General features: G+C 40.1%; 1 protein-coding gene across 1 annotated transcript; it reads left to right on the forward strand.

Annotated features, from left to right (window-relative positions):
* Positions 1-2,679: 2,679 nt before the first annotated feature.
* LOC129776575 (uncharacterized) lies at positions 2,680-4,732 on the forward strand. The gene is made up of 3 exons (XM_055782298.1): positions 2,680-2,840; positions 2,906-3,755; positions 3,818-4,732. The coding sequence occupies exons 1-3, from the start codon at positions 2,758-2,760 to the stop codon at positions 4,643-4,645; spliced, it is 1,761 nt and encodes a 586-aa protein (XP_055638273.1). The 5' UTR covers positions 2,680-2,757; the 3' UTR covers positions 4,646-4,732.
* Positions 4,733-12,628: the final 7,896 nt, after the last annotated feature.

Below are 12,628 nucleotides of genomic sequence, written 5' to 3' on the forward strand. Positions count from 1 at the left end.
TGTGCCCGACACGGGATACTTCCTATTGGGATGCAGTTGACCGTTAATCAGCAACGCCCCCCCTAGTCTGTACCCCATATCTAGCGTGGTGCATCTTTCTCGACTCGAGGAATCCAGGATAGAATGGTCACTAGCCGGCAAAATCATCAGCTCGTGTAGAGTTGTCATGAGCGGTACAACCTTTGGCTCTTGTTAAATGATCAGTGGACTGCACAACCTTTGGCCCGTGTATCTGTAAAGAGTGTGTGTATGTATTGCCGCGACTAAGTAAAAGTTTATCGTTTGGATAGGAGGGATATGAAACGGGGACACAACGAAGGAAACATCATTAACCCTCCTGTACTCGCGTCCAAAATCATAACACGTATACTCGCGCACGGTGTCACAGACCGAAAATTGAACTTCTCTGTAATGTTGCCATTGCGTATTTTTCAGACTTTGTTGGCATTTATTTGAAGAAAAGAGTATGATTGAATGAAAAAACTCCAAAAAATATGTTTTCTTCGTCTTTATTATGTTTTAAAAGTCATCTAATTCAGCCTCCTCAAAATAGAGTAATTTTTGATACTCCAACACAAATAACGAGATTCGAATTTTTTACTGTTATTAATTAAAAGTAAGCAACTGAATATAATTCATGGATGTATCAAGAGCTATAAAATAACATAAAAACGTATTAATCGATTGTGGTTTCATTGGTGTGAGAATCAGAACATAGCATAAATGCATGCTCGAAACAAACATATTTTTTACATTTCATGCAGTTTTTTTTTTATCCCATATATTTATTTTAGGCTCATTAGCATTTTATCTGAAACAGAGCCGAATTTTAATCGTGTACATGTCACATGGTTATCATTATCTATAATTAGCACATTACACAGTTGCCATTTGCCAGTATTCCTTCTATACCATTGCATATGGTACATCTACACAGTAGCCATTTAGGCGTAAGAGTTTTCTATCTGTTCTTCCATTATCCAGTTAGACCGGACAGCGGAGACAGTTGATTGATCATTGTTGAGTTATTTATAGAACAGCAGCCCGATGTTTCTTGCAGAGCAGAGCAGTTGTATGAATGAATCGATCTTATTTCGACCGTGGATCGATCTCCATCGCTGATGATTGTTGCGTGGACGTAGTTATTCTGTAACAACACAAAGATGGTCAATGAGGGCCCTGAGTTTTGAACTCACGATCGATCGCTTACTAAGCGAACGCGCAACCAATGTGGCTACAGAGACCCCCCTTTCATGCAGTTGTTGCATGTTTTTCTGGTCTTTTATCGAAGAGAAGAATGTATGACGACCTAATTACCAGATGGTAAAGGTTCTGGAATATAAAGTTTGCATATTTCTAATATCCTTTGTCTCTGTTTTCTTAGTAAACTAAGAATTAATGCCTTTTTTTAGATGGGGCATAAAAAGATGATATAAAAGGATTTCTTTCCCTTTTCTTTTTCTTGTTTTCTTGTCGATATTGTCCATTATAAAAAAAATATCCCCGAAACTGTAACTGTTAAAAATAACCTTAAGCTACCGATTAGTTTATAGTTTACTGTTTACAATTCTTCCACAAGTGGAATTCTTTCACAAGTGTGTATATGTATGACCATTATATCTAGTGAATAACTATACGAAAGTCAAACATTTATATTTTGCTTTTGAACGTATGAATCTAATGACGAATAATTAATATATTCTCCGTTCAATACAGTTACAAAGGGGACTGAAATCAAATAAGAATAGTCCGGTAATGATCTTATGCATTATATTCAATAAATATTCCACGCCACTAACATTAATTTATACATTTCATTCAACAATATTCTAGAATATGAAAAATGGCACTTGTTCAAAAAAGTTACTCCTATACTCGCGTCGGTGTGTCAGATCACGGCTACCTAAGATATCCCGGACGGGGATATCCGATTGTCTGCCTTGTGCTCTCAGTGCGAGTCCGCTTTCTCATTCCCCGGAATCAAGCAATGAGAGGGAACCCATGCTAAGGTAATCTTGAATAATTTTTCGACCAAAATACTCAATAGTTGTCTTATTCTTGTTAGGAAATAAGATGAGCATTTATCAACTTTCGTTGAGCGGATTGCCTCTATTGAGCTGAGACTTATGAAACATGGGCTTAGAAAAACAGCCTACCAGTGAACATACTTCGTAATGGCACATATCAACTGCCTCTAAAGGGAACTACTCAGAAGACAACAACATATATTGGATCATTGAAGTAACAAACAGTATTTTTGATTTACAATTTCGGGTCACTCTGAGAATAGAAACTAACCGAAAAAATCATTGTTTATTACTGTCGTGAATCAATTTATTTACCTGAATAACAAAGAAAGGTCATTGCTTTGAGCAAATATTTTCAACAAACAAAATTAACATTGGTTCTTGCTTCATAGAAATACACGTTTCATAAAAATTAATCCTGCCGTGTTAAATTGATTATTTTTAAAATTCCCTCTGTCATTCAGTATATCTGCATTTTCAGGCAGTTGTCTATAAACAACCATCGCACCACAATGACAAAACAATAGAAAACGCTAACACTATTTGTACCAGTGTTTATTTTGCATTTCGACCGACCAAGAAGATAGTACCATGGAAATGATTCGATCTCGTTGACTGAACTACGAACATTTTATAGTTTGGCAACCCTTCACAACAATGGCTTTGTTCAACCACAGTACGCCATTTCTATTGTGAATTATTGTAATCACTCGACGGCCTTTTTTCTAAGATGGGTATGCGTACTTTGGATATGTTTCTTCGGAAATCTGTTCCTAACGGATTTTTTGAGATAAACATCGAGGAGGAAATTCGGTAACTACGCGCACTACAATTTTACATCGTTTCACTTCCACTGATTCTGGTTTCTATTGCTTTAGTAAATACTATGACAATGCTACCAAACCAAACCCACCGGCGCCAATTATCGTGATCGATTTGATGGTTATGGGTCATGCCATATGCCAGGCTGATTATAATGGGCAAATTTGCGGAGGAAGGCTGAAGGTGGCGTACATGCTGTTGGATCAACTTTTCACCAAGCTCAGAGAGTGCGGCGCGGTTTTGGAATTTTTCTGCGATGGTCCGGTGCAGGTAAACAAGTACGGCAAGTGGTGTGAGCGTCAGAACCGTTCATACAGGGGTATGCTCGATTTCTACGATGAAGTTGACTACGGGTGCACCACAGCCGAATTGATCGAGACCGAAATAGTGCTTATTGTGCACGGTGGTTACCCGCTGAAACAGCTTGCCCAGAAACATGGCAGATTGACAACTTCCTTCGGGATCGAGTGTGTCCAGGAGTCGGCGGCATATGCAACCGACAATAAGGCTTTGGCAATTTTGTCGAATGATACCGACTACCTAATTTATGCGGGAACATGGCATCTGTGGTCATCCATGAACATCAATTTCGATACGCTGACCACATTGGAGTACAACCGACAGGGTTTGATGGATACTTTGGATCTCAGCTATAGTCAAATGCCGTTGTTTGCTCTGCTGAGCGGGGATAATGTATTGGACTTCGAGATGCTTCAAAAATTTTACGATAAATTGGGTAATCCGTCCAATAGATTTCATGACTTAGCTGAATTTGTACGACAGCATCCGGAGGATCTGCAGCGATCAAAACAACTACGTTTACTGCTGAGGGGCATCGTGGGGAGAGCGGCAGTAAACTCAGACCTGGTCAAACGCTTCCAACAAGGTTTGAATTTTTATGATACGGTAAGCATTTGTTGTTGAAGTACTTATGCTTCTATTGGACGTAACCTAATTGTTATTTCCAGAATTTTCACCCCCCTAATTTGAATCCAAACGGAGATCACGTTTTGGACGTTCTTCTGAAGCAAAACAGTACCTTCCTGTACGCAGTATGGGTTGGAAAACCGAAGGAACTCGCAACTACATTTGTGGACTTGCAACCACATCATTTCGGCATCTATTACCCCCGGATGATCATCTCAATTATGTCCCGCCAAGCAGGAATAATTCTATATCATCGGCAGAAGCGGCGAATAGACTCCGATTTTACCCGGTTCAATTTGCTAACCAAGCTCTCCCATAATGCTGACCATTCACTTCAGCAGCATCGTGTCGAGTTCCCGGAACACATCGAACCACCATCACTGGTGGATCTTCTATCCACCGACCCGGAGAAACGAGCACAATTACAAGAAATCAAACTTCAGCTGTTCTGCTGGATCGCTTCCGATACGTTGAACCACCGTCTATTAAAGCCTATTCCGGAGGAACTGCGCATAATGGTCGTCACGCTTTATTGTCTCATGGAGAACCGCCTGCTGAAGCTTTTCGAAGCAGACCATCTGCTACAAATAGCATACGATGTGACCTACGAGACGTATGACCATACGAAAATTAATCTGCCACGGACTTTCCATAGCAGGGGTTATCGTGTTGCGTTTCTTTTTATAAGTGTCTTCAATGTCTTCATGGAAGCATACAAGGACCTCGGCTTGGCTAGTGAAACGCTGAACGAATATCCACCGTTCGATGGTATGTTGTTCCACAATCACTACGAGAACTGGTCCGTGCAAAAACAAAATTTAAACCAAATCAGAGAGTGGAGAATCTACGACAGACTGGTTCCCCACTAAGCAAACAAATATGATGCTCGTAAATGTATTTTAATTAAATTCGTAGAAAAATTGTTGACAATAAATGTTCTGTACTTAATGTTTTAACATACTGTGCGTAACACTCGGTATCACGGTATCATCCTTCCAATATGTACTGTTGATTACACGCTGTCTAGAACGACACTAAAACATTGAACTTATTGAACATCCAAGTAGTTTTTTAGTATCTTTTAACAAAGTTACCCTTTCCATGCTCCCAAAAACATCATTCCCAGAAGATTAATCCACAAATTATACTATGCAGTACCTCAGAACGACAAAAGATAACCCCGAAATCGATGGGTTTGTGGTGCAGGCAGCTATAGCAATCGCAGTAGAGTGAATTTTCACCTTCAGTTTTCAATCGAAGAACACAGGTTCCTTCCTTCTTCCCATCCTGTTTGCAATTAGTGTTGTCACATTTTTATCTGTACCGGAAGGGGTAAAAATATTTTTCATCTGTACTTTTTCTTCCAAAAATCTATGCCATCGAAAATATTCGTTGCAGAAAAAAGTACGTTTCATTATCGCGAAAAAAATACTCATTAATTTTCTACAAAATAGTGCATTTACTTACTACAAATACTACACTTGCTGTAAATGTACATTTACATTTGTATGACATAAAGGGTGTGTCACATCAAATTGCATCACGGAAAAAACGCTGTAGAAATTCGCCCAGTAGACCGATCCTTTGAAAAATTTTAGACAGTAAAATAAAAACTATTGAACAACTTTTGGCATTTTCTTTTTATTCATACTTCGAGCCCAAGCCCGTATGCTCGCACCTTCCTCTTTACCCCGTCCATATGGTTCTGTACAACGTCAGGTTGTAGTTTTTTTTTAACAGAAATCCATTTTCTCTTGAAGTCCGCCTCCGATTTGACAACTTTTGGGTTCTTCCGGAGGGCCTGCTTTATAATCGCCCTATATTTCTCTATTGGGCGAAGCTCCGGCGCGTTGGGCAGGTTCATTTCCGTTGGCACGAAGGTGACCCCGTTGGCTTCGTACCACTCCAACACGTCCTTTGAATAGTGGCACGAAGCGAGATCCGGCCAGAAAATGGTCGGGCCCTCGTGCTGCTTCAATAGTGGTAGTAAGCGCTTCTGTAGGCACTCCTTAAGGTAAACCTGCCCGTTTACCGTGCCGGTCATCACGAAGGGGGCACTCCGCTTTCCGCAAGAGCAGATCGCTTGCCACATCATGTACTTTTTGGCAAACTTGGATAGTTTCTGCTTGCGAATCTCCTCCGGAACGCTGAATTTGTCCTCTGCGGAGAAGAACAACAGGCCCGGCAGCTGACGAAAGTCCGCTTTGACGTAGGTTTCGTCGTCCATTACCAGGCAATGCGGCTTCGTCAGCATTTCGGTGTACAGCTTCCGGGCTCGCGTCTTCCCCACCATGTTTTACCTTTCGTCGCGGTTAGGAGCCTTCTGAACCTTGTATGTACGCAGGCCCTCCCTCTGCTTGGTCCGCTGGACGAATGAACTTGACAAATTCAGCTTATTGGCGACATCCCGGACCGAACTTCTCGGATCACGTCTAAACTGCTTAACTACGCGCTTGTGATCTTTTTCACTGACGGAGCATCCATTTTTGCCGTTCTTCACCTTCCGGTCGATGGTTAGGTTCTCGAAGTATCGTTTTAGTATTCTGCTGACCGTGGATTGGACGATTCACAGCATCTTACCGATGTCCCGATGTGACAACTCCGGATTCTCGAAATGAGTGCACAGGATTAATTCACGACGCTCTTTTTCGTTCGACGACATTTTTCCAAATTTACGAAAAATTTACAGTGAAGCATGGCCAACGTGATCTATACACTCTTATCTGATTATAAGCGAAAGCTGAAGATATAATTCCTAAAAATTAAATTTCTACAGCGTTTTTTCCGTGATGCAATTTGATGTGACACACCCTTTAGTGGGAGTGAGGCATAGTGAGATCGTTAGAAACAGTAGCCTTGAGATAATTAAGATCGAATCTTTCTATCATTTGCATGATCAGTTCCATGAAAAAACTGCTTCAAATATCCTTAAAAATTTTCTGCCTTCGCCATCCATTGTTCTGATTTTTTTTTCTACTGCCATCCCAACATAAATATTATTGCCGTTTCTCAAAATGTCTTCAAATTCAGTAGCAATGCACATTGAAACTTCGTAGATATTAGTGAGAATGATTAGATGCATGTAGCATCGTGAATTCAGGGTTTCCAGCCTGGAACAAACAGTTCAATGTGTTGATCTGGGGCAAAATACACTCCAGAAAAGCAACAGAGGTTATGCCATTGAATATCTGAGGGCAGTCTGTATGCTGCAAGCAGTCTGATTTTTGTCATAGTTGCAGTGTCACATTTGGTCAACCAGCATAGGGTAGCTCGAAACTTTCGACAAATGATGTAGTGGAATTTTAGGAATTTTAGGAAGAAACGTTTTCTGGTTGAAAAACATATTTCTTGGGCTTGGGCTCTTCGTGATTGACCTGAACCAGCGAAATTGCACAAAGAACACACCTAATGACGCTTGGGAGTAGCAAAACATTCTCACTGTACAACTTTTGGTGATTCGAACTTCAAATAGTCAATAACGACGCCGGCCACGTCCTTACAGTCACCAGGACAAGGGAAGGAATATTAGTATGACATTCGCCGCCCGAAGGCCAGAAAGGTCGCCTTTATAGCGTGGTTCCCTATCGTTTATCAAGAAAGGAATAGTTGTTAGTGGTGGGGAGGTAAAAATCAGGATTCACTGTGGTTAGTGATGTGATTAGTAGTTTATCCATTTCTTTCTTTATGGATATAATCATGGATAACAGCTAGGGTGGGTGGTCGAGGTTGCGTTACTTTCTGTGTATTAGAGATAGGAAATTGCGTTACGTAGGGGGGGAGGGGGTCCAAAATCCGGATTTTTAGCGTTACGTAATTTGTGCACGACGCCTAAGGACATTTCGTTGATAAACAATGAAAACAACAATGGGCCTTGGTTGATTCCTTGAGGCACTCCCGAGGGATTAGAGAAAGTCGTTGACTGCGCAGGTCCAATTTTGACACGCATCCGCCGTTAGATATGACTTCAATCATATCGTAAATCTGGATATCAGGATTTTGTGATCGACACGATCGAAAGCAGCCTTAAGGTCTGAATACACTGCGTCCACCTGAGTGTCTTGCTCCTTGCTGCGCAGACAATAACAAAGTTGAAAGTTGACCAAATTGATAGCGACTGACAACTGACAACACTGAGGAAATTCTTGACGCAGTTACATCGTAGTTGGACGTTACGCACTTCGCGCTCAGAATAGAAAAACTCGTGCCACGCTATGAAAAATGCCTCGAACGTTACGGCGATTATGTAGAAAATAGAAAATAAAACGTAGATTACAAAAATAACCTTGTTTTTTGTCCTAACTTTATTTTTCCGTGATTTCTGAGGCACTGAAACTTATTTTTTGAACGACCCTCGTAGTAATTATTTGAGGAACAAACAGAAAATGCGTCGACAAATGGTTAAGTGAGTGTCAGGACTACATGTGTTAGGTAATCAAACAATATGAAGTAGAAATTTTCATTCAAACTTCCATATTTTTACACTGCACTTGGCCCTTCTGATCTGATAGAGAATAATTTACCTCCCAAGCACTAATATCGCCACCAGACGTCGACGCTGTACATTTGTCATCCCAAATATAAACAAATCAGATTATAACGCACACCAATAAACCGCCGCATTCGTCAAACTGAAAACGTTTTTTTTATTACAGAGTCAGTTTGCAACTAATGCCGGATTACAATCATTCACATTGAGCGCGATTTTTTTTACCTCAATAACGATTTTTATTCGTCAACCAATCAGAGCAAAGCGAGAAATCACCCATGACAGTGCGAGAAAAAATAGAACTCTCCAAGCTTTGGCTGCGAAAATCGCGTTGCTTTTACAGGAGACCCTACGTACATCAGACAGGTGGAACGATATATCGAATAAAATGTTCAGCTCTATACATATGAAACTGAGTCGATCATCTATTGCAAGCGTATTGCTGCATAAGCATAATTATTTTTACACATTTTTATTAATATTCGATTGAAATTGTTAGTTTTTCAATTATTAATTATCTGCAATTTTATACTTGCATTCACACTTCGAGCGATATGATTTTGGTCCACAACAAATAATGGCAGAATGATTAGAGGGATGCAGGTTTGACAGACAGATTATGACAAATTATCGCGCGATATCGCGCACCATTCTAAAGAGCTGCACTGGAAAATATCGCGAGTGAGTATATCGCATGCGATTAAAGTGCGATTCACATACAACATCCACGTCACGTTCACGTTTCGCACGTCACGTTGCTTCAATTATTGTTCCATGCAATCTTTATGAAAACATTAACATACACCGGCAACGGATACTTCGACTTGCCGTTGCTGGTGTATGTGAATGCTTCCATAAGAATTCCATGGAAGAATAATTGACATAACGTGACGCGACGTGACGTAAACGTGACGTGGATGTTGTATGTGAATCGGACTTAACATGTTAAGCCCAGCGTCGGTCCCTAGGGGCCGACGTTGAGCTTTTTGGTAGGTAAGTGCTGACTGACTGTGACTGACAGTTACAAAATAATAAAATAAAAACATATACGGTTTGTTTGCGGATGTTTTACAAAATGTGACTACTTTCTAGTCGAATTGCTGACTATTTTCTATTTATACAATAAATGTGTTCGGACACTGGAACTGACACTGATATTGTGCAAACGCTCTTGATTCGCACTGAATGGAAAGCACAGCAAGGAAAAATCGAGGTTTAACGTGTTTTGTAAAAGAAGCATAAAGCGCGATTCACATACAACATCCACGTCACGTTCACGTTCCGTCACGTCACGTTGCGTCAATTATTCTTCCATGCAATTCCTATTGAAGCATTCACTTACACCAGCAACGGCAAGTCTAAGTTGCCGTTGCCGGTGTATGAGAATGTTTGCATAAGAACTACTTAGAAGAATAATTGACGCAACGTTACGTGACGGAACGTGAACGTGACGTGGATGTTGTATGTGAATCGCACTTAAGGCGGTGGTGACACTGGATGCAGAAAGGTGGTCGTACGAATTGTATGGAATAGTGAAAGTAAACAACCACATTGAGTTGTATTGGTGTGGTTACATTGCTTTCCTCTTGCTTCGTTCGAATTCGTCAGCTTCTATCGAACAAAATAGTTTGTTTCCACTCGTACAATTAGTGATCCCCGATTTTTGAAATTAATCGTTCATCCACTAATTGAATACTTTTCAGCAGTTTGTTATTCGATACGATTAATCGCTCCAAATAATCGCTTATTCGATTATTCGTCAAACTGAGAGAAATAATTAGTTAGACTAATATTTCTCATTTGTTAGAAAGCCATCTGGTATCAAAAAAGTGTTCATTCCGCCTGAAAATCAATTATTATCGTTTACGCTCCCCTAAACTCGTAAACGAAGCTTATTTCGAATCGACGGCATTGAGCTTCTTTTAGGAGTTTAGGAGAGCGTCAAAGATAATGATTGATTTACAGGATAAAACTGCAGCGGCCGTACGGTTTTTTTGCTCTGGGTTTGGATCGATTAATCGACGTAAATTATTCGTTCGCTTCGATTATTGGTTGTGCAGTATTCGTTCGATTAATGATCGATTTCTGTAGGAAGTATTCGATTAACCGATTAATCTAACGATTATCGGGGATCACTACGTACAATCAAATTTTCGTGCATACTCCGATCTAAGGTAACCTTAGGCGGCGGTGACACTGAATGCAGAAAAGTGGTCGTACGAATTGTATGCAATAGTGAAAGGAAACAACCACATTGAGTTGTATTGGTGTGGTTACATTGCTTCCCCCTTGCTTCGTTCGAATTCGTCAGCTTCTATCGAACAAAATTGTTTGTTTCTATTCGTACAATCAAATTTTCGTGCGTACTCCTATCCAAAGTAACCTTAGCCTTAGCCTAACTCAGTTTTAAAAACGAATTCACTGTATGTTCCGTATCTCCTTTCTTGTGCACTGGGAACACCAGTGTACGATGTACGTAACCAAGCTTCACTGAATGCTCATGAATAATGGTTTTAGATAACCGTAGTGAATCTGCTAATTGATTTGCCGTGTACCGAGGTTTATTTGTGACTAGCGTCTTGATTCGGTCATCATCAGTAGCCGCAAACACTTTCCGAACAACTTAATTTTCTTCAATAAATGAATATTTTCATTTTTAAAAGCCTTATGCGTCGATTTGTTGCATTTGGATGTTAGGATTTTGGACCCATCCCCCCATACGTAACGCGATTTCCTATCTCTAATATACAGTCGGCCTTATTCTGCGTGGCGTGTGAGGTGAGATGACAATTGTCACTTATGTCACGCGATTCCACCAGGCGTATGCCGTGAGAAATCTCACTTGAATGAACTCTCACTTTATTCCCGCTCTCAAATATACGTGACGATTGTCACATGAACTGGGATTTCTAGGTGACAATCGTCGACATGTCTTGAGGTGTCGACAGTGCATGAAAACAAATGAAAAAAGGAAGAGGAATAATAAGTGTTTTTTTGGGTCGTATAGAATCGATAGTAAGGGTATTATATGTATCAATAAATTCAATTTATCTTCAATTTTCACAGTACGAAAGACAAATTGCAAGTAGTTTGTTTTTTTTTGTGAAAGCGGTAGTGAGTCTGTTATTCCTCAATTGGACGAATAAGCACACCGAAATTATTTTCATTTCATGAAATCTATTTATTTTCTCTAAAATATATCTATCATATGGGTCTTGTGTTTCATCTATCTATCCGCGAGTCATCGTCACCGAACTGCATATCCATTTCAGAAGCCGTGGTATATGCCCGAGCCGGAGCCAGAGCAACAATTTAACACTGAGAGTGCAGAGAGCAGCAGCAACTACGTCCAAAACAAACAAAAATGCTAAACTTTACAGGATGCAATCAACTGTTTCACCAAATCTAAATCAAATACCTGCAAATTCGGCAGAATGTCCTGATACACTAACAACAGGCCAGGTTAAATCAGATCTATAGATACGGTACTGACTGCAGCAAAACAAATATCTGACCTCTCTGAGCGAAACAAATAAAATTCTGGGATGCCAGATGTTTTTTCTCAAATATATGCGATAAAAATCTGAAATATTTGTAAATATGTGCTAATGTCTGACATACTGACCAGCTTCGTTTATCATATGGAATCAATAATGTTTTGTCAATATTTTAAATAGCCTGCAGCAGGAATAAAAGTTTGTGATAAAAGTTAAATGTCTGCAAATTCGTGAACACATGTGCGAATGTGGCATCTCTGATCAGATTTGGCAACCAGCAGAATGAACGCCTTGTCACTTGCTGTTCATCCTCTCACATACATCAAATGAACCTCTCACGGCATCCGAAACGACTGTAGGAATAGAGTGAGGAGAGTTGCGTGATGGTGATGTGACAATTGTCATCTCACCTCACACGCCGCGTAGAATCAGGCCGAATAAATAAAAACAAACTTTATTCACGACATGACTAAACGATACATTTCACTATGGACGATCAACAATGACTCGATCCACAACAATAACAATGTAAACAACCAAAATGAAAACCACATTAAAATACATGTATGCGGGTTTGAGCTGCGACGGATCAACACGATATCCGAAGCGCGGCAAAATAGAGTTGTCCACAACAGCGTGGAAACCAGTATATTGATTACGGATCATTTATATTCTGATAATGTAAAAAGTACAAAAATCAGGATCATTTCAGAAAATCAGGCAAAATTGAGTGTATGTCAGGATATCAGGAAATGTGCTAAAAAGTCTGGGAAATCCTGATAAATCAGGAAGGATGGCACCTCTGGTTGCCGGATATCCGTTTCATCTCTTATTACCATTAAAGATAAAACCGGAATCTATCGATAATT

Source organism: Toxorhynchites rutilus, chromosome 3 (genome assembly GCF_029784135.1).
Source record: "Toxorhynchites rutilus septentrionalis strain SRP chromosome 3, ASM2978413v1, whole genome shotgun sequence".
NCBI classification, from domain to species: Eukaryota; Metazoa; Arthropoda; class Insecta; order Diptera; family Culicidae; genus Toxorhynchites; species Toxorhynchites rutilus.

Coding starts and splice junctions, on each gene's coding strand:
- LOC129776575 (XM_055782298.1), top strand. CDS start 2,758: ATGGGTATGCGTACTTTGGATATGTTTCTTCGGAAATCTGTTCCTAAC. Junction 2,841..2,905: donor AACATCGAGGAGGAAATTCG/GTAACTACGCGC, acceptor CTATTGCTTTAG/TAAATACTATGACAATGCTA. Junction 3,756..3,817: donor GTTTGAATTTTTATGATACG/GTAAGCATTTGT, acceptor TGTTATTTCCAG/AATTTTCACCCCCCTAATTT.